The sequence below is a fragment of the Condylostylus longicornis genome, unplaced genomic scaffold (genome assembly GCF_029603195.1).
Source record: "Condylostylus longicornis isolate FDR11 unplaced genomic scaffold, ASM2960319v2 ptg000028l, whole genome shotgun sequence".
Lineage (NCBI taxonomy): Eukaryota > Metazoa > Arthropoda > Insecta > Diptera > Dolichopodidae > Condylostylus > Condylostylus longicornis.
The window spans coordinates 59290-82849 of NW_026577997.1; the positions used below are offsets into that span (position 1 = coordinate 59290).

Sequence of the window (23560 nt, forward strand, 5' to 3'; positions counted from 1 at the left end):
TAAAAAGAATAAAGAGGTGAATGCGACAAATCTATTTGTTTTTTTATACATACTTGTACTCGTATATAAAAGTTTTTTTGCTCGTAAACGGATTTAATAATAAACGTGTAAATTACGAACAAAAACGAGAAAAAATAGAGTTGACCGTGTCAACTCTGTGATACCCGTACGAATCTGTTATCTTATGTGGCAGTAAATATGCCATAGCTGACTATGGGACAGACAATGACTTTAAACTGCCGTTTTACCATATTCATTTATACAAAATTTCAATACTGTGTTTTGAATATTTTGTAAGATATGGCCAAACTGCAATTGAAGTTATATGGCAGTTACGAGTACAACAAGGAGTCAAGAAATTTCAACGATTTTCATCACACATAACAGTCCTAATAATACACTTCTTTTTACGAAATTTTTATATTATAATTATTACGTATAATATTTCTATATTCCAGTAATTTCTGAGATAATGCTAAATAACTTTTGGAGTTGTATGGCAGCCATCACAAGTGTTCGAGTATACGCTCGTATGGAAACAACGTAAAATTTTATTTTTTGTATATTGTTAAATATTTTTTGTATATGTATATACTCGTACTTATCTGAATAATGTAAGGTAAGGCATTAATTATATACTTTAGATTGTAAAGTATACACGAGATAGATAGATAGGTAGTTTGGTAGATTGCTATCTTCAAAACCTTTTTAAAATACCTGCTACCTCTAAAAAAAGTGTTAAATTATGATAAGCTCGAATCAAAGATATTAATAATTAGTTAACTCATTTTTATCATATACTTGCAATTTTAGTTTCTTTAGCTCTTCCTTACATGAATTAATACATTTTCAACTCATTTCAATACATTTTCAAAAAAGGAAAATAAGAGAATATTAATGTTTGTTTGTTTGGATAATTAAATTATTTTATTTTTATTAAATATGAAATATCCAATTATATTAATATTGTACTCATTAGTATGTACAGAGAATTATACAAAGTATGAAATATATTATTATCACTCATTGCATTATGAAAGAGAAAACAATGTATACATATATAATATCTATGAATTATGATCTCATGATATCACACTTTTCATTTGCAATTTTTTTCTTTATCTATGTTTTAATCAAATGGTAGTTTTTTCCAGGGCTGTCGTTTAATTTTTTGGATGAGAGTTCTTTTGAGTTTAAAATGTTGCTTACCATAAAAGGAGTTTCTCAATTTAGTTTTTATCAAATTAACAGGAGAAAATACCTTTTCAGCTGCCGCACTACAATGCACTAACCTGAGGTAGCTTTGAATAAATTTTTCAAGTTTTCAACAATACACTCGATCGACTTCAATTAAAATGTCAAAATCGCAAAATTATCGTTTATTAGTCAAGTGTCCGTGACTCAAATCGGTATACATCTTATACGATTCAAGTATCCTATACGATATGAATATAATATAATGATTATACACAGAACTGAGAATTCACATTTTTTCGTTTTCTTTTTGTTTTTTTTGCATCTTGTTTTTTTCGTTTTCTTTTTGTGTGTTATTTCTTCTGCAAGAGTTGGAGATCTTACTTGTTGTTTTATTCATTTTCTTTTTGCGTGTTATTTCTTCTGCAAGCGTTACAGATCTTACTTGAACTGATATAAAGACTTTATCAATGTAACAGAAATATTCTGAATCGATATAATATTTCTGGTAAATTAGTTTAGTTGGGTAAAAAATTTCACTGGTATAATGAACATGTACTATACATACCTGATTTAAAAAATTTTTTTTTTAAATCTAATTTTGTATTATAAATACATAATTTATTTCTATTTTATGTTATTCATATATTGCAAAAAAACAATAGTTTTGTGTTATTTTTCCGTTTGGTATTGTGCTCTATCTAGATGTGAATCATTCAAAATCCAATAAATACAAGTAAATGACAAAAAAAATTTTTTTTCTTTGGTTAGTAGATTTAAAATTTCACCTAAAGAAATTTTGGATTCAAAAAAAACTCATATACATATATATATATATATGTATGTATATATATATATATATATGCATAAAATATAAATATATATGTATATTTATATTTTATTAAAAAACTATAGTTATGCTTAATTTAGATAATAAGTAGTTAATTTTGCAGTTCTATCATAACTTTTTTTAAAATAAATTTCATAAAAATTGCATAAAATAGGATATTCCGCTCTTTCGTTCTAAAAATTTGCTCTTTTTATATTTGTATATTTGAGACAAGAGCTTTAAACTGAAGTTCTGTAGCGAAATTATATATACATACGTATATTCTATATAAGTTCCAATGTACATATGTATATTTTATTTATATATAAACACAAAATATGGTATTTTAGATAACATGTATGTATGTACATAGAAATTTTTGATCAGAATTGAATTCTGAATACATTTAGTAATGTCACCTGTTTGACTTAAGAAAATTTCTTTGAAAATTAGAAGAGCCTGAAATTTAAAATTTAACTTACTACTTACTTCAGTTGCAAATGAACAATATCCTTGTATACCCATATGTGTGAAGTAATAATAAATAATCAAAATGAGGTCTATGTGGGTGACATGTCATACCAATTATATCAAATGAATTCTTTTTTAAATTTGAAAATACACAACAAAAAAATTTGTCTAATTTTGTTCCTGTAGTGTAAACGTTTATTAAAATCTAACTTATCTGGTATAATCTTTAAGAAATGGTAGCATTTGAGATTTTGACAGTAAACTATAATTAAAATTCACTTTACAGTTTTAAAAGAAATTTTTTAAAACAATCTTTAATCAATGGTAGTACTTAAGAATTTGAGAGTTAATTATTATAATTACAATTAGGGTTAACACTTAATTTTGAAATTCGCGTACCATAATTGATAAAAAAAGATACTATTTGAAAAAATTGTAGCAAATTCAAAATATAATATAAAATAGTTAAATAAAATACAATTATAGTAAAGTATTAACCCTTACAATACAATTGGAATATTCGATTATTATTACTTTAGAAAAGAAGTTTTTTACTATAAAAATAAAGAAGTTTTTTATAATAAATATAAATACTTTGAATTTATGCTTTTCAGTCTTGGGCATACATAATAAATAAACTCTTTTTACGGAACGTTTTTAGACAAAAGTGGTGACAAAAAGTGTGCAATTTGACTATTGGTATTATTACTTTTGTATAATAATACAATGAAATATGTATATACTTATATATATACTATGTACCTACATACATTAATGATAGTTTTTCTTTGTTTTCCTAAAAGAGACAATATTTTGGAGCACTTTCCAAAAATATCTCTAAAAAAGTTTTTCTCTTTGAAGTTCGTTTTTTTTTCTAACAAGAACTTACGTTTCAAATTATTTCCAGACTTTAAAAACCCGAAATCTTGCACAGTACCGTACATGATTATTTTAATTAATTTTTTCTATCCATAGTGCTTTTTTGGTGGAAACGTTCAAAAACTCACCTTAAAAATAACACAAACCTAAATCAAATACATTAAAAATACAAAGATGTATCAACAAGATCAATTCTGCGATACCAAACATTAGCAGAGCATATGTTAATACGTTTTTAGTCTTTTTCGTTTATTTTGTTATTCTCACTCTCTTTTTTCATTTTTTAACAATTTTTTTTGCTTCTGTTTTTTTGGCTTCTTTTGTTTTATCCTGGTATGTCTATATGCAATAATTATTCAAATATTTAGCACATATGGAAGAAGCACATGTGTACGCACTCATCGACATCTTTATATAAGACTGCGTAATACCACAGACATCTTTATTCTCAAGCCTTGAAATTGATCATCATACTTTTTGTTAAGAAATATATTCTTATATTAGAGGGGTTTTAGTTTATTCAGTTCTAGAATAGTTCTAAATTTATGCTACACACACTGAAAATATAGATCGTTCGGAAATTACCGGCTGCAATAAAGTGCGTTCGAAAATTCATTCTGCAATAAAGAAAAGTTAGAAATGCAGCGTAGACCTCTAATATAAATTTTATCGCTGCTTCATGAATTTTTTTTTTCTTTTTTAATTCAAAATTAAAAAAAAAAATTTTAAATTTCAAAATGACAGATTCAGATATTGAAGGGTTATTAAAGTTTTCTTTAATGCTTCAAATCTAGTTAAAATTTCCTTATTTTGAAGTGAATTGAAAGGCGAAAAGGAATAGGATACAATTTCATAAACAATGTAATTTCTGTTCTAACGAGTGATTATTTAGAAGTTTCAGAATTTGTAGGCTGCGTAAACAAAAAAAACTTAGCTAAAGTTTTTACATACTGTTTAACGCTGCGACTTAGAAATTTTAGTTCTGATGTAGAACTTTCAGCGCAGCGTGTATAAACGAAAACCCCTAGGTATTATCGAATAATTTAGAAATGTTCATGGCGATGGGATGTAATTATAATGTCTTTGCCTATAATATGTAACTATAATGTCTTTGCCTAATTGTAATGTTCATAGTGATGGTATGTAATTATAATGAAGAAATAATAAGAAACTTATCTTTATTTGTAAACTTTTTACATTTTTTTATTTCACCTATTGTCATTATTTTTTGTATATATTTTATATTTTGATTAATTCTTTTAGTCGAAAATACATCACTGTCGCAACAGTGAAATTTCGTATCAAAAAATTTTTCAAAAATTCTTTTTTTTGCATTTTTCTATTTAAATCAATAAAATACATTTTCTAGTTTATGAAAATTCTAAAAATTTTTAGTAATTGCTACTAAAAACGAAATTAAGTGAAATTTTGTATCAAAAAAAAATAAAACTGTTTGCGCAACGTCGTTTAAGTCTTTACGAGTTATCAATTTGTTACCACACAATTTTAAATTTTATATTCTGAATTTTTGTTGCACGATGAAACCTCGTAAACCACATAAATTAATATTACCAAAAAATATTGATTTATGTTTGATATTTTGAAATTTGACGTTAATCGCATATTTATAAAGTTTTTAGAAGTTTTCTGTCTGGTTTGTTTTTTTAAGTGAGAATTTTTTTTATTTTTGAGAGAAAATTCGTCATTGTTTCTCATTTTAAAGTTTTTGCAAGTTTTTTCCCAGACAGAACTAATATTTTACTTTCTTTAAGCTTAAAAAAAAAATTATCTTTCACATCCCAAACCTATTATTTGAAACAAAAGAGATATTCGGTTTTTTAATTGCTCTGAAAAATTTAGTTTTTGTGAGTTACAAGGTATCACTGACGCAACAGCGACATTCTATAACGAAAAAATAAATATTCACATATGTACATATATTGTTACAGATATCACTTTAAAGTTTAAACCTTTTTAAAGGGCTTTTTAATTTTGCTATTTCGCTTTCAGTGAAAATATATTTTAATTATTTTTCTAAGTTGTTATTCTCTATGGCCATTTCCTTTTTCTTCCACCAATTGCTTCTTGTTTTTTTTGTTAAATATTCAAATTGCTTTTGGATATTGAGTACTTGCAGCGTATCGTATATTCCAAATTTGCTCTAAAATTTTTAAGTTTTTTAGATATTATTACTTTTTAAAATGTATTTACAATTACAAAAAACTTACTCTGTTTGAATTACAATCGGAGATTCAACAGAATCAGTAATTCTTGACTCATAAAACCAAAACGATGCAGTTGCTCGCATAAGTAAGTGACAATGGTGCTAACAAATAATGGAAGATGTACTGAGTAAAAAGTTATCGCCGCTAAGAAAAATGTATAAATATCCTAATAAATGTACACCTGTGAGTACTTGAATTTATTAGACATTGACGCTTGTAACAATTCAGTTACTTCTTGCTTTCTTGATTTCTTAATAGACGTGATATGTCTCTCTGAAAGTTTCTCTCGATTTGGTAAATGTAATTATGGGACTGCTGTTTCTTTTAAAGGAAAGGTGTTTTAAGCAAAGGTACATTAAAAAGATTTCTTTTTAAAGAATAGTTCTTATTACTAAAGTAAAATGCACACATTGTAGTATTTTCTGAAATCTGAATTTCAATCCCTTATAACATGCTTTAATTCATTTTTTCGTTACTTAATTCTAAACATGTCCTTTGTTCGACAATAAAAAACTACACGTGCTGTCAAAAAAAAAAATTGTGTGATAATGCGGTACTATTTTTGCAGTTTGTTTTAAAACTACAACTGCATATTAAGATTTTTACTGTTGCGGAAACTATTTTGTGCTTAAAAGAAAAATAATGTCGAATTTACAAGATTTACGAGTATTAGGATTATTAGGATTAGTTTCTTTATTTTACTATACCTTCAATAAAAAATTGAAATTCATATTTAATTGAATTGGAAAATATTTCATTTTGTGGTTTCATTTTTGAAACTTTAAAAAACATAATGACAATCTTTATGTAGTTTTTGCAGCAGCGTCTTTCGGTTGTCTAAGTTATTTAAGTTTTAACTTAGATATGAGTGCTTTTGAAAATGCAAGGCTTTAAAAGCTTTGCAGTTGTAATCTTAAGAACTGCATTTTCAAAAACATCCAATGTGAAGGCATATTGCATTATCAAAAACACCCTTAATTAGAACGAGTTCCTATATAAGTGGGTAATTCTCACTTTTATGTTTTATAAATAAAACTAACTTGTGTGCTATTGTAAAAAGTGATATAAAAACATATACATTTTTCACGATTTTATTTAATTTTATTTCATACATAAAAAAAGTTAATGCGGAATGAACATTAATTAATAAATTAAGATACATATTAATGTGTAACTGTGTTTTAGAAAATATCGTATCGTTTTAGAAAATAATATGTTTCTGATCTAAATCGCCAAAAACCGCCGTTGGTGTACCAGCATTTCAAATTTATGTATGCGCGCGTGTACAGGTTGAATTCTGTAAGGCAATCGCCATATTGAATTTTATATTTGACCGCTTAATTTTATCTTATACATGAGTGTATGCATATTCATTTATATAATTCTAATTTTTATAATGTGCTGAAAATTATATTTTATCAGTTTTTACTTTTTGAAAACTTATACTTCCATTACTTGACAAAGTTCTACATGCAGGCGACATTCAAAATGAGGACCTTTGTTTTTTAAGTAGAAAAACAATCAAATAAAATAATTATGATTTGATGGATTTAATACCACTTGGGGTTAATTTTTTCAATCCATGGTTTCGCGCTTCTGATTGACATATTAAAATGTTTTTTTTTTAGAAATGCTGGTTTAATTCAAAGCTTAATTTTTGACGATCTAGAAAAGTACATTTTGCTGTAGTTAAGGCAAGTTATTTTTATACAAAATATTGAAATGTGTGGTTTATATTTTTTGTATATCGTCATATCATACTTTAAAAATGTACTACTAATTGTTATTTAATTAAATTATGATGTCATTTAATCTTTGGTGTTAAATTATCAAAAAAATGTACACTGTGTTTGGGAATTCTAAAATTTAAAAAAAAAAAATTGAATTGGAATATAAAGACGCATTATTAGTGCGTTACATTAATACGCAATATTACAGATATTATAAAGACACTAAATGTTAATACATATAGTCTTATTTTAACAAAGCTTCGATCGGTTGGCGACAAAAACATTTCTTTCGCTCATCTTTATATTTTATATGAAACTAAAAAATCAGTCAGCATGTTTCTATAGCTCTTGCTCTCGCGTCGAAGGTTTCTCAAATTTAATTTCCTACGCTTGGCAACTTAATTTACGGTATTGAAATTTCTTAATAAAACCTATGTACATACAAAAAGAAAGCGTTGCGCATTATATTATATAAGTAGTATAATAAAGTTTTTTTTTAAAATTGGTGCAATTAACTCGATTTATTCCGTAATATTTCGGTCTTTATATTATCTGCTTTACTAGGTATTTTACAAATTTTGGCGACAAAAACATTTCTTTTTTATCTGCTTTACTAGGTATTTTACAAATTTTATTTTACAATGTAAAGAAATAAATAAATAACAGTTTAGACATTAGTGCATAAACTATACTATAAAATTTTTTACTAATTTATGCCAATGTTTTGTGAATAAAACGAATTCACGTACTATTCAGAAAAAATTGTACAAATATATTTTGAACTTTTTTTTGAATAATATTTTATAAATATATATGTACATATGTATATAAAAAATTTGAATTTGAGAATGAATTTATAGAAAAGAAAAAAAATCAAATGTCCTTTTGAAGTTATCAATTGTCAGAAATTTTCCGGCCAATATTCCGGACATCTAATTATTACATTTAAGGAAAATTATTTACATATGCACATAATATTAGTATTTTAGTTATCACCACCTTATATTCTTGTTACATCGTTTGATATTTTCAGTATTAAATATAATTAGAAATCATTAATTAGTAATTTTGACCGATTTCTAATGAAATCACAACCTTTGGTGTCAAATTTATAAAAATGCTTATAAATCTACAAACTTAACAAAAAATGCTAAATCATTATGGAGTACAAATCAAAAGTTTCACTTTTGATCACTTTAGAAAGCGGAAAACGTAATAGAATTATAATAATATCACTATGAATTTTACTTTGCTATTTATATTGTATTATGATTAAATTATTTTATACAACATTTAAAATTTGAAGTAGTATTTTATTAATGTATCAAAATTATAAACTTAATATGCATATAAAATCTTTAAATAACAAATGATTAATATCTAAGTCAATTTATAGTAGTGTAAGTAATTTTTATATTTTCATCATATATACATAGTTAATTTCAGTAATAAGTTTTTACCAAATAATATATGTAATAGATTTTATACTAAAAGATAATAAGAACAACAAATAAATATCAAGAAGCTGTAAATTAATTTATACATCATAAATATTATCAATTTATACATTTAACCATTGCCTGTAAAATCTACCCGCAGTTTAAAATTTAAGAAAAAAAATTCAAGCTTGTTGAGTTACTTATTTCGTATCCTATTGCTTCATTATGTTGTATCACATAAACTTAAGAAATTCACAATTGAAATAAATTTTGATTGCAGAGTAAATTGACGGTAATTCTCCTATGTTACAAATGTTATTCTATACTAGAGTTTTAAAAGTGTGAACTATCTACATATATACATACATACATATGCATTATGTATGGATGTAGATTTGCAGCAGCAGCTAATTTAAATGAATATTAATTAAAAGATAATCATATTTAATTACCATATATCAGGAAATGTCTTAGTTTTTTCAATAGCCCAACTAATTAAGAGTTAAAAAATTTTACTAAAATTTGATGTACAAACATGAATAATTTAATTTTTCTGGCATTAAAAAAATTAACGTTAAAAAAATATTAGTTTGGCCAATAATGTACGTCTGGCGAATTTTCATTTTTTTCTTTAGAAGTTCACCAGTTTGTATGAAAGTCTACTTTGTCTAATTCAGTTTAGCTTGAGAGCAAAGCGAATCTTTCTGATAGAATCCAATTAATACTGAAAAAGATGATCGAAAAGAAAATTGAAAAAATATTATGTAAAATATTTGACCTACACAAAAATATAGTTGTATTTTTCTGAAAAACAATCTTATTGAAAAAGATTTTTGTAAAGCAATATACATACATACATATGTAAATATAATCAATTAACAAAACTTTTATAAAAAAAAAATCTGCGATATAAAAATATAAGTGTTTTATATATGTATATATAAATATGACGAGTATATACATACTTTCGAAAACGGTCATAATATCAATCAAATTGATTGATAATCATTTTGATTATCAATTTGCTAGAAGTATGTGTTTTTGCAAGAAATTAATAAAGTTCGGTGTTACGTCGTACGGGAGCGGGAATTTTCGATGCTCCACGGTAATCGGCTCTACTTCTAGGTAAAAAAGATTTTGTACAATATGGGGTACTATTTCTGAAGTCCGTGTTAAATGATGGGGTGGCAGCAATGCTTCCCTTTTGTTGTCTTTGTTTTTTGATTTCGAAAGAATCTGAATTATCTAAACTTCCCATGTCACCATTATTCTGTACCCATACATGTGTATATGAATCATTGAAATCTTCCATTTTATAGTTGGAATCCTTTCCATATTTCTGCAAAAGGATCTTCATTTTTTCAAGCATTTGAGCATCACTTTTGGCGTTATTTGCAACTTTGAATAATTGCTGAGCCAAGGGAGAAGCAGTACTTCTACATTTTATTGGAGATGTTGTTAGAGAAGTGCTTTTCGTGCATATCGTTTTTCCATTACTGTCATAAAGTATATGGGTGTTGAATTGTTTCGATTTTTTGTTGAAATGAGAGTTTAATGATGACGACCTTACTGGATGTTCATTAAGTGCATAAAATTTTTTCTTATTTCGCCCATTCCAAGCAAACTGGGATTCAGAGTTTTTGATATCACATTTTTCTATGTTTAAAATTCCTTTGCCTAATAAAGTACGGTTTTCAGTTGAAGAAAACTCTTTTGTTAATTTAGCTGATCTATACTCCGGAGTTGTGCGGTTAAATTCTGATGAGCTTTCCAAATTACTTTTATTGCATAAAACATCTATACTTTTACGTCGTCTAACTACTGGAGATCTCGGTATTTTACTATTATTTGAAATTTTTTCACACAATTCAGGTTTATTTTGGTCTTCAAATCCATAAATTTTGTCAGAAAATCCTGTTTTTCGAAGGCCAGTTGTTCCTGCAATATCGACAGTGATATCGTCGTCAGTAATGAATATACCAGATTGTTCAAAAAAGTTTATTTCAGAAGAATTTTCAAATTTTTTCCTATCCGCCCTAAAAGCAGATTTATTTTTCGTTTTCTGTTTAAGTGAAGGTGATGAGTTTATCCTACTTTGGTTGTCACTGTTATGTTCTAAGCTTTGGTTACAGTTGTCCATAGCTTTAGAGGTACTTTTGTTTTCCTTGGGCGAATAGTGTAAATCAAAACTAGGACGCGCTAAAAAATATTTCAAATGTAAAAACTTTCTTACATAAAATATGTGACAACTTATGTTACCATTAAAATCTGCGTCCTCAACAAAAATTTGGTTTTGTTGTTCAACTCGATGATTGTTTATTTGCTGTAACCCTAAGCTTCGGTATCCTTCATCGCTCATTTCACTTCCATTATCACTGCTGTTGTCAAATTTTGCAGAATTTTCAAAGGAGTTAGAATTTATGTTGATTATTGTCATTGAATTGCCTGATTGCATAATTATTTCTTTTTGTTGTAGCAACTCATCATTTTGTATTGTGCTATAAGTCGAATCTGCAGTTATCTTATTAAAACTACTTGTACCTGAGAGAGGTTGTTTTTTTCGAATATCATTTAACCTTTTTGGACTGGGTGATATTGAACGTTTATTTATATTAGATGTTGGAGATGCTAACGTTGGAAAAAACTCAAAAACGTTTTGCTACAATAAATGTTTGATTTTTTCTTACTTGATCAATTCAATGCGTTTTAAAATTTTCAACTTACATTTTGTTGATTTAAATATTTTTTTTGGGGCGTAGGACTACGGCTTTTATTATATGTCACCATTAATCCTGCTGAATTAGAAATATTTGTAGATTGTAAGGAATTTGGTACTGTTGAAGGTTGCTGGCACATTATTACTTTGCGACTAAATGGTGGAGATCTGCAAGTTAATCACAAAATGAAAACACATGGGAGATATGTCATTGAAAAAAAGAAGGTGAAACTTAATGTATATAATCAAGCTGTTATACTAAAAATTTCATTTTAAAATTTTTGACTCATATTTTATTCTAAATACCTTTCATATATGACGTGTGCCTTATGTAGTTCGACACCATTTTGGTTGTTCGTACGTGGTATTAATCTTGCGGCTACTGATGTCCGATGTGCAGATTTACAGCGGCATGGATCATGCTTGTCAAGATAATGTGCCAAGGTATCCCATCCACCTCCTACGCGAACCATGACGTGCGATCTTAAAATCTAATTATTAAAAATTAGTTAGTTATTTAAATAAATTTAGGTGCATATTATATTCTTGAAGAAAATTATGGAAGACTTGGTATTATGTTTGGAGGGATTTTCTGTATTCTTTTAACAACGTGTGTAAAATTCTTCTTTATTACATATGTATGTATGTAAGTAATTTTTTTTTTTTTTTTTTCCTTTGTTCACTCCTAGAAGGAGCATAGGGCTAGTGCATGATTTCTCATGGACTAGTTTCATAGCGTCATAGGGTTTAACTAGGTAGGTGACTAGCCTGCCGTAGTTTTTATTTATATATTAATTATTTGAGGTATTAATATTTACTATTTATTTTTTTTTTTTTTTTTTTTTTTTTTTTTTTTTTTTTTTTTATTAATATCGAATATTAGGAATATTTGAAAATTACTTGTATAATATTTTTATTAGTATTGTATATTAAGTTATAGTAATATTGAATATAATTTTTATAGTGACCTGACCGGGGTTTGAACCCGAGACCCTTCGGTTAAAGGACCGGTGCCATAACCACTGCACCAATGGTCAGATTATGTAAGTAATTGGAAAATAAAAATTATGCTTCAATCGTTATTGAATAATAGAAAAAACAAGAATTAAGTTGTAAATTTTATGTAGTAAAAAAATAAAAAATGGCTAATATGATTTTAACTTTTAATAATCATAGTCTCTGATTGCGACACATAAATAATGCAGAAACTATTTTACTTACTCGAACAAATATTAAAACTTTGGTGTCTCCAATCCTATATTTTCCTTCTGATACTCGAACCATGGGAAACTGCGATGGACAAGTGCATTTTTCCACCAAATCTCTAACCTAAGGAACACCATATATGTATTTTTAGTCAACAAATTTTCATGTGTAACTTTAACGTACACAAACACAAGTATGTTTGTATGCTATGTTGATGCAAACTCAAATTAACATTCGTAAGCAAAAAATGTTCGATTTATTTAGTAGATTTGAGAAAAATTAAGAACAATTTTTTTTTGTTTCAAAAAGTGAAAGTTTTTTTTGGTTCGCGAAGTGAAAAACTAATGATCATTTTTTTTTTGGCGGGGACCGCACATGAAAAATATTTTTCAGAAAGATCATACTAACACTATATTTTTTGTCTTAAAAGTAATATTGTTTTATCAGGGATATATTTTGGTTTTTGTTTCGATTTGGTTTTTGTTTCGAGGAATATATTCATATATATTTTATTTTTGTTTTGTTTTATTTCGAATATATTATAATTAAAACCAAAAAAACGTGAGCGCAAATTATTTCTTTCAAAAAACTAATCTAATTTTAAAGGTTTTATTTTATTTTGTGGCATTATATTACTTCATACTTTTTAGCATAAACGATTTTAAGTAGAATTTGCATCGTTGATGTATGTATGCATGTATTTACATATGTATATACTTATATGTACTTATTCGGTTAAGCAAATACATCCATATATGTATATACAAAATAAATTTTTTTTATCATTTTTTTTTAACTCACCATTTCGTGTAAACTTTTTAAATCATTAGTTACAATTTGAGGCTCAGGTCCATAGAAAAGCATAGGACTTTCATATTCGTTTTCAGAATCACTTTCTATTATATCGTCTGATCTAATTGATTTTTGCCCGTTGGGTGTATTAACGTCATCTTTATTTGAAGAAGTTATGCCATTAGCTTTATTATCTGCGGCAATTTCACGGTCAATTTGTCTTTCCATTTGAATTAACATTGGCGCAAGCATTCCTGTGAAGGCATAATTTATTTAAAAATTAATATTACATTACACATATGTCATTACATGACAAATGTTATAAATTCGGATGAATTTAAAGATAGGTATAGTTGTTTCGTCTTACAGTATGCAAAAAAAAATATAGTTGTTTTGTCTTACAGTATGCAAAAAAAAAAAAACCTCTAAACTTGCTATATAAATAATCATATTGGAAACCATGTTATAATTTCATACTGGAAATTGGAATTTATAGGCATGATAAAAATAACAGATTTTGTTATTGGGACTTGCTGTTGAGGCCGAAAAACCGTCTAGTTTTTACATTTTTATTCTTTAAATTAGTATTTCCAATTTTTTTTCTTTAAAATGAAAATTGTTTTCTGCGTACGCGTATATAATTTTGGAAAGTCAATCCCGGCACATATTTCGATACTAGCTATATTATTCAAAAAAGTTATCAAACCTGCATTTTTGCAAAAAATAATTACATACATATATATACATAATATGTATGTACATACGAATTTGAAAAGCATTTTCAAAACATTAAAATAAAAGTATTATAAACAAAATTATAATTTAACAGAAATACATTTATTTCATAAAAATATATTTATTACATACCAAATTTAGCTCCTCTTCTAGCTACTTCTAAAAGGCAAAGTATCACATGTTTTTCATTTTTCCTCATTATTAGGTCGTCAGTTTCAAATAACAGGCACTCTAGTATTTTAAGGCTTTTTCTACATTTTAAGAAAAAAAAATTGTAAATGTAGAATAAATAAAACAAAAATGTTTATAATATGTATAATATATTTGTATAGAAATGCTAGTAGTTCTAAGAAATATATATGTATATGAAATTACCAATCATGAAATCGAAATTGGAAAAGTGGTCAAAAATTTCCTAAAAAGAATTTATAAGGATAAAAGAAACAATTTATGGGTACATTTACGATCATCTTGGAGTAGGTATATTTTGCTTTGTGGTAGATTTTTATGCTATCGTTTTTATAGGTTTACATCTAAAGCAAAGTCTCATAAATTTTAAATGTAATATATTTTTATGTTCATATAAAATTATAAAATAATGTTAAAGTAGATAATATATCATCACTTGCCCCAAATATCTGAGTTGGACTAAATTAAAAGTTGAATGTTATTTTTAAAATGTGATTTCAATCACTTAAAATGTAAATTTGTTTTAGCTAAGTTCACATTTCAATGAAATAGAGACAAAAAAGTTATTTAAAACTGAAAAAACTACAGATATTTTGCTAAAGTGTGTTAGTGAAAAATCATGGGATAATGAATTCGTTTTATGCTTAATGATACTATCGAATTAATTCATCTAAAATTTGAAACAATTCGCTTTGTAACACGGGTTCTATTTCTGTTCTTTATAATGGGTTCACTATTTGTCATTGTTTTTCATAGTTTTTCAATTTGTTAATAATTCGAAACATAATGAAATCTTTACTGCTTTGAACTTTTTTTTTTGAAATAGTTCTGAGAACGAAGTTTTGTGTGATAGTTGAACTCAAGTACAAAATGGATTAAAGTTCTTAAAACTGGATACGTCATAAATAATACTATTTGAAGAATGTCTAATTTTTTGAATACGTTAGTATTTTACTGGAGTATCATCGCGGGCACTTGACAGTTCAGGTAATATACTCGCTCTTCGTAATTCCAACATATAATTTTAGTAACAAAAAGATTTTGATATTAGTAATTTGAACTGAGCATGTGCTTAAAAATGCATAAAAAGTAATTAATTGAAGAATAAAAACAAATTTCAATTTTACAGTTAACTTTTCCGCTTTTTGTATGGTCTTGCCTTGTATATATAAGTATACATATGCTTATCGTTGCGAGATTCTAGCGAATAGAGATCTGGGTCTCCTGAAACGATCTTTCCAAATTATCGAATCTGCAACAAATAGATGTTTGAAAACTTGTTAATATTTTCAGGTTTCGTTTTAAATTGATGTGAGACTGAAAAAAGGAATATTAAAACTATTTTTATGCACAATTATAGATTCCTCGTAAAACGTGTAAGCTTTTTTAATTTAAAACTAAAAAAAAAACGTTTTTGGAATTAATTGACAAATGCAAAAACATATCGTTTTTTTTTTACAGTAGTAAAAAGTTTTTGCAGATCTTTAGCTAAGTTATTTTTGAAAATGCAGTTATTTATTTAACTAGCAATTATTCTATTTGTCTCACATATGAAAATTAAAAAAAAAGGTTTTTAGAAAAAATTTTTAAAAATTATGTTTCTTTAAAAAGATATGCAATCTGAAAATTTACTGGAAGAAAAAACAATATGTTCTATCATATTTTTGGAGCCCAGGCCTTCGATAAGGTTTGACATTGTGGATTAATAAAAAAAACTTAGGCGATTACTACCAAGGCAGTATGTTGACCTGCTCGAACCTTACCTGGTTCAAAAGGGTGTTTCGAGTTAAGCAGGAAGAGAAGTACTCTTCGCTTAGGGATATCAGGTCGATGTTGCCACAGTGGAGTATATTGGGCCCGACATTATACTTGCTATACACGTGTAATATTCCTGAATCGGAAGGAGTGACATCAGCTACATTTGCTGATGATACAGCAGTTATCGCAATATGACGAAATGAAAACGAATCTACACAAAAATTACAAAAGGCCAGTGACGAGATCTCAAAATGGACAGAAAATGGAATATAAAACTTAACGAGGTGAAATCAGTACACTTAAATTTCACTAATAGGAAAATTGACAATTCATTTTTGGTTCGGATAAATGTCCGCAAGAACGGCGAAGCTCAGATGGAAGGAGCACTTAAAGAAAAAGAGATCTCAACTCGAGGAGGCATACAGAAAGTTTGAATGGCTTTCGGGAAGGCGTTCTAAGTTGACAATATACAACAAAGTTTTGATATATAATCAAATATTTAAGCCTGTCTGGGCTTACGGTATTCAGTTATCGGGCTGCGCTGCGCAGACTCATATCCAATGTATCCAAAGATTTCAAAATATGGTATTACGGGACATTGTAAACTCCACTTGGTATGTCCGTAATGCCGATATACACAGGGATACGATTCTAAGTGTCACAGACGAAATTAAAAAGCAAGCAGCCAATCATAAAATGCGTTTATCCAATCATGTCAACATCGAGGCGGCTCGATTGGTTGACAATCAAAACTTTGCTAGGAAACTTAAACGTACGCGACATCTCGAGTTAGTTTAAAGTTTTTTATCTGGAGCAATGAGTACTTAGTACGCTATTGTGCAAGATCAAGAGCTTGTAAATAATCAAAAAGGTTAGAGTAAAATTAATGGTTAGTCGTTTCCGACTAGTTTTATAATTTATTTTGAGGAGGGTGTTTTTTGGATTAAAGTTCCACACTACAGCTTTTCGTCTGGCAGAATCTTTCGAGATTTTTCACCCTTCCTCTCGGTAAAAAAAAAAAAATATTCATGCGTGGTTCAGAACTCTTGGAACCTATAAATGCTGTGGGACCTTAGTTGAGAAACACGGCGCTACTTGCCGTCTCAAAATGCATCTCTTTTTTGTAGTTAATGCTGCTTCTTGTTACTCTCTATTCTTAGACAAAAAGGCTATTCATTAATTATTATTGTTATTAGGTTAAAATGTATTTAGTTTTACATTACCTGCACCATGTAATAAAATTTGACACATTATCTCTTGCAAAAAAAGTTCCACTTTTGGCTGCTGGTAAATAATGTACGTTTAAATTTGCAAGAATTGGTCCTGCCAATCCAGATGTGACAGATCGGCTCATTACCTTATTCCGAGCCTGACGTTTTACTAAATAGTCTTCTGCAGCTTTCCGTACATTATTAGCATGCTTCAACAAAAAAAAGGAAAATAAAACAAAAAGCAATTAAAATATATACATATGTATATACTAAACAAAAAATTTCTGAATGCTAGATACATACATATGTATAAACTTTCGCACTCTTGTATAGAAAAAACAGGGCAAGCTGATCCGTACTGCGTGACGAAAGTAATGAAAACGATATATTGACATAATTCTCTTAATACCGCTTAATTTTACATAATTAATGTGAACATGAAGTTCAAGAACATGAACTTGAATTGTATTACCAGTTGAATCATAACGGTGTAATTATAGGTAAAAGGAAGATTACTTAAATATGGATAAAAGGAAGATCAATAACCTGAAAAAGATCAATAACGTCAACTTGAGGACAACAACTTGTATTTTCATTTATCTGAAGAGTTTACTTGGAGGGACAAGGAGGAGAGATAAATTTTATAATTTTATAAAAGAAAGTAATGCCTCCTATAAGATCTATTTTTTCTATTTTCTTCTATTTTTGGAAATATTGTAAGACAAGCAGACGGATATAAATTAGTGAAATTAGTGATTTCCCTAATTTTTGATTTTTCATTTTATTCAAACATTAATATTTGCATATTAAGTTCGGCGAACGCAGAATAATAGAGATTTAGTTTTTCTACTGGGGAACAGTAAAGGTACGTAATTGCCTGTGTGTACATGCCGACTGTGTGTATAGTTGGCTGGCATCCGTTGCATGTCAAAACCATCGTGTAAGTTATTAGTATCTAACAATATTTAATATCTCTTTTGTTTAATTCGGTTTTGTGAGAAAAAACTGTCTAAACTTGAAAAACTGAATTTTTTTTTATAAAATTTGATTATGAAAATGAAACAAAACTAAAACTAAACTATATAAATTCGAACTAAAACTAAGCTATAATACTGCGTAGTAAACCTTTACGTTGCGAATTCAATGGTAATATTGGCCATTTCCATATTAGGTGTTGTTGTAAGTTATGAATTTAAAGTTCAAATTTGAATATAAAGTTGTGAATTAAAAGATTTGTGAATGGAAAGTTTTAAGGTCCATATTAAGATGATATTTTTGTTTTAACTTGTATATACATACATGATTTTAGTAAATAATTTATTTAAAATTTTTTGTACATACATATATGCTCTAAAATTCTTCAGACTTCAAAAAACTTTTTTTTTTGCTTATTTGAAGACACAGTTATTTTTGTGTAAAATAAAAGTATCGCTTTTTCATTTTTTTTCGGTTAAATTAGATTTGAAGGAGAAACTAGAAAGTGGGAAAAAGTGGAGAAGCTTCAGGATCTTACAACTAACAACACAGCTTAGTTATGTAAAATAAATAGTTGAAATTATACTACGAATAAGCCCTCTACATATTGGAAATTTGGCTCTTTTTGCTAAATTTGACCTTTTTTTTTCAAAATTTCAAGTAATAATTTTTGCATGAGTTGAAACTCTACTGTTGCCTAGAGTCTAATTTTTATGTAAGATTTTTATTCAATTTTAAAAATTAACTCTTCAATTTCGTATTACTTCTTAAAAAAAAAGGATTCTTATCGAGGTTTAAATGTTCATACATACATAAACTTAAAATTTTCTATTATAATTAACATATACATAATTATTATTATCATTATTATTATTATTATTATTATTATTATTATTATTATTATTATTATTATATCACAACTTATGTATAACATTATAACACATCTTTACATTTAAAACTAATTGAAAAATAAAATTAGGTCAATAAAAAAAATGTGGAAAACACAAAAACCGATTAGTAGACTAAAACAAGATTAGTAAATGCCGAAACGTGAATTATTTTGGAAGAAAATGGAACGGTTCCCGGGAATGCTTAAAAAAAGCATGAAGATAAGAATGAAATAAAAAGTAAAGTATTCAAAATATGTTCGTCAAAAATGTCACAAAATATAATATATGCAGTAAAAAACAAAAATGTTCAGAAGTTTTTAGGTTCACCCGTGGTTTACTAATGTTTTTGCAAATATTATGTAGCGTAACTTCTCCGATAATGAACCAATTGGATTTAAGGTGCTAGTTATATAGTGATTTCATTACATTACACATGAAAAAAGTAATTTAAATTTAGGTCTTTCATGTAAGTAAATTGAAATAACTTTTTCGAAACAATAAATAACTAAATAAATAAAAAAGTATATAAATAAATGTGTTGTGTTTAATTTTCAGTTATAAACCCATTTACCACATCTGAATTTTAAAAGAGGAAAGAAATAGTGTTTAAAAACTTTATGAAATTTATGAAATTTTATATGCAGCTATACACTTTGCTTTGCCCGTTTTTTAAAATTTGATTCTAGACCGAAGAAAATTCGACAAATTAAATGCCTGTATTTAAAATAAAAAATTACTAATAATTGCAAATCTCTCAACAAAAATAGTCTCGCAAAAAACATTTCGTTTAACCTGATTTTATGCTGATCATAGCATTGCGCACATAATAAAACCGAAGTTAAATATTTATTTTCATACTTGCGCAAAGATGACGTTATGTTCGTTATATCAGGTCATACAATATTTTTATATTACAAAATAGATTATATCTTTCATTCATAGCAGTTTGCCTTCATTTTCGCATATTTTAGAAAAAATACTTATTAATTTTTTTTTCTGCTACTGCTCATAAATATAATATGCATACTTATATGTATGCATATTATGTACAATAACACAAACATACGAGTAACGCAAACAAAAGCATTTTATATTTTTCGTAAAATTTATCATGGACACTAAACAATAATAAGCTCACCTACGCGCTTACCTTGTTTCAAGTTTTAAATAGCTAGACTACATTTGATAGCCTTTTAAAAGCAGTTTCAAATTCTTATAGGTGAGTTTATGTTGTAGTTATACATTTTTTTAATTTAATTCTTAATAAGTTTTACTTTAAGAACTAAAGGAAAAGTTTTTTTAAAAGTTATATGTACAATTTTTACTTTGGTTGTTATTTAAATTATATAACCTTTTCTTTGGTTAATTATACTTAAGTTTTAATAATAGCTATTAAAGACTTATCATAAAATTCAATACAAAATTCAAAATAAAATAAAAAATAGATTTATGTATGTAATATAAATATGTATTTTATATTGTTTTTGAATTTGTAATATTTAAGATTTCACTTAAAAATGTTTAAAATTTAATTTTAAACATTTAAAATTTTTAAATATCAAAGAACTTCTTTAATAAAAAAAAAATTATATTTATATATGTACTACTTATGCATACAAATGTATATAAATACATATATAATTAAGAAAATCGAAAATAGTTCCAATTTAATGAAGGATAGTGTCCTGAACCAAGGTTCGGGTTTCTAACTCAATACACGTGCAATTTATAAAAAATCTGCGTTTATGCATCTAAAAATATTATTTTTAGGAAATTTATGAAGTTTTATAAATAATATTAAAAAAAGAAATGAAATTATTGTTTTTTTCAAAATAAAATAACTATACTAAATACATATACAGTAAAATCTCAACATATTTTCATATCTGGAAACTTGCTTTAAAAAATCTTTCTATAAGAAAAATCATACGGTTTCTTGAAATTGAATCTCTTAAGGTTAGAATTAAACAAGCCTCAAAACTTCTATATTTAACCTATGTATATGTATCTTTTAAAGCTTAGAAGTTCTAACATTAAGTATTGCATTTTTGAAGAATAGCCATATGCTTCAATCGGAGGTTGCAATTCAATGTCTCTCAATTGTTTACGATATACATAAAGATTTAAACATAGAATTAGTCGAAACCGAAATTACCAAAACGGTAATCAAGCATAAAAATAGGATCTCCTCACACAATGGAAACCCAGAGATTAATTAACAGCAAAAGCAGTGGCTTACGACGCTTGGAAAGGACGAAGCCCCTAGATTTGGCTGATCAAAACTTTGTATAAAAAGATTCAAAAAATCAAAGATTAATGAGTTCATACTCAATTTATAACATGAGTTGGTCAGGATAAATAACGATTAAAAAAAAAAATTAATATACATATGTATGTAAACTATTAACTTGTACGATTATAACTTACCCTGCATAGTACCACACCAGTATCTAGTCGATTCATAAAATTATCTGCATTTATATTTAACTCAGGATACATAGTATTAAGCCATTCAGCCAAATCTTCCTTCATTGCCTCTAGATATTCTTCACTTGACTTGAATGGTCTATATGGTTTAGCTTCCAACAGGACGGATGCCATAATAAGTTGCAAGGATTTTAAAGCAGCAATTAAATATTTTTGAACGAAACACAATTCGTTCATGTATGACAAGCAGTATAAAATTATTTCAAATATAATTTTAATACTAATGAAAAAAAATTTATAGACGTCTTGATTCTTTTAGAAACATATCTTGGAAATGATGCATGACATAAGTGTACTGCTAAGTTAAGTATCATAAAATTGTAAATTTTGTCTTACTTTTGTAGAGTACAAATACAAGATTTTATTACTAATTCAATAAGAAAATCAAATAATTATAACCTACAAGTATGAATGTATGTTTTAAATAAAAGTATTTATTTATTGTAAAAAATTTATAAAGCAAAATCCTCTTGATTATATTAATGTTCATTGAAAAATCTCTTTATATGCTTTTGTCGGATAGGTACTAAAATACTTTTGTTTTTGGAATTTAAAATAATATTGGATATTGATAAGTGGAAAACCTACATCTTAAGACCGGCTTAAAAAAATTTAATTTTTAGGATAATGGTATGAAACATCATTAACCAAAAATAATTGATAATATAGTGACAAAGAAAACTAGTTAATCAAAATTAGATATGTATTCAAACAATGATATACATATGCTTGAACATTGAACAAAGTAAAAATTTCGAAAATGTTTTTTAATAAGTATTTATGTATGTACCTACATACGTATGTATAGTAAACTTTTGAAATTGATCCAAAATTTTATTCTGATTTAACCAGATTCTGCGATGGTCTACACAATAAAATTTGAATTCGTAATCCTTACTTCTACTACTAGTACAACTTGCAATTATTTAAATATGTGTACATATCATCTACTACCAAATAAAATTAAATAAATACAGTTTTGAAAACAAACCATAAAAAAAATTTGATTAATATAAAATTATCTCAATTTACACTTATGTATGTACAAGTACTACATATCGCATCAATGTAGCTACTATTATTTGTTATTTTTTTTGTCGTAAAAAAAATCGCATATTCTTCGTTCAATTTTCATGTTCAATTAGCATGTTTTTTTTTTTTACAAAATATAAAATATAGATTTTGAAATATATTGGCATGCGTGGTTAACACACGTTGACATAGAACACGGTAGTTTATTTGAAATGAATCATATTGTGCATTGTGCTGTGAATTATACTCCGGGGTAACAAATAAACTAATGTATGCATATATACACACATACATTGTATATTACACAGCTAATTTTATAGTTTTAAATACTTTATTGAATGTTTATTGAAAGTTTTTTACTTACACTATAGAGAGAACAGTACCACTTACATATAAATTTTATAAGTTACACTTATTCATTTATAAATTTTATTTATATTCTTAATGATTTTTTGTTCTGAAGGATTAAAATATAAGTTGTTATTCCGAAACCCAAACACATATATACATACATATGTGATGGGTATTTATTTTTTATTATTCATTTTCCAATTACAGCTTTAAGTGCACTTCAATATCAAATTTTATTTTGTTGGATTCCAGCGTTTCTTCTTTTTAAAAAGTAATCTACATTTGTAAATTTAAATAAAATATATTACGCTATTGTTACTAAATTTTTAATTATAACTAATCAAATTAGGAAAAAAATGGAACAATGATAAAACGTTAAAGTGAATACTTTAGTTTTAGAAAAACACCACATTCAATGACAGTTATTTGAATACTGGATTACTGGAAAATT

At 26.6% G+C, this 23560-nt stretch overlaps 1 protein-coding gene across 3 annotated transcripts; it reads right to left on the minus strand.

The window, feature by feature from the left end:
- Window positions 1-6673: 6673 nt before the first annotated feature.
- On the minus strand, window positions 6674-23523 carry LOC129607806 (GAS2-like protein pickled eggs). Of its 3 annotated transcripts, none has more exons than XM_055518986.1 (10): window positions 23123-23523; window positions 21667-22021; window positions 17387-17583; window positions 14349-14467; window positions 13491-13735; window positions 12705-12812; window positions 11790-11974; window positions 11492-11651; window positions 11027-11426; window positions 6674-10966 (listed from the first exon to the last, which is right to left on the minus strand). In XM_055518986.1, exons 2-10 carry the CDS (start codon window positions 21901-21903, stop codon window positions 9819-9821), a joined length of 2799 nt encoding a protein of 932 aa, XP_055374961.1. In that variant the 5' UTR covers window positions 21904-22021; window positions 23123-23523; the 3' UTR covers window positions 6674-9818. The 3 variants fall into 3 exon arrangements, with proteins under 3 accessions (XP_055374961.1, XP_055374962.1, XP_055374960.1); XM_055518987.1 differs by having other exon boundaries at window positions 21667-22024; XM_055518985.1 differs by having other exon boundaries at window positions 21667-23523.
- Between the last annotated feature and the right edge of the window lie 37 nt (window positions 23524-23560).

Bases quoted from the DNA above. Each gene is read 5' to 3' on its own strand.
- LOC129607806 (XM_055518986.1), bottom strand. From the start codon at position 21,903: ATGAACGAATTGTGTTTCGTTCAAAAATATTTAATTGCTGCTTTAAAA. The intron at 13,736-14,348 runs GTATGTAATAAA...ATGCCTTCACAG, and splicing joins TAGAAGAGGAGCTAAATTTG to GAATGCTTGCGCCAATGTTA. The intron at 11,427-11,491 runs GTAAGTTGAAAA...CATTTATTGTAG, and splicing joins AATATTTAAATCAACAAAAT to CAAAACGTTTTTGAGTTTTT.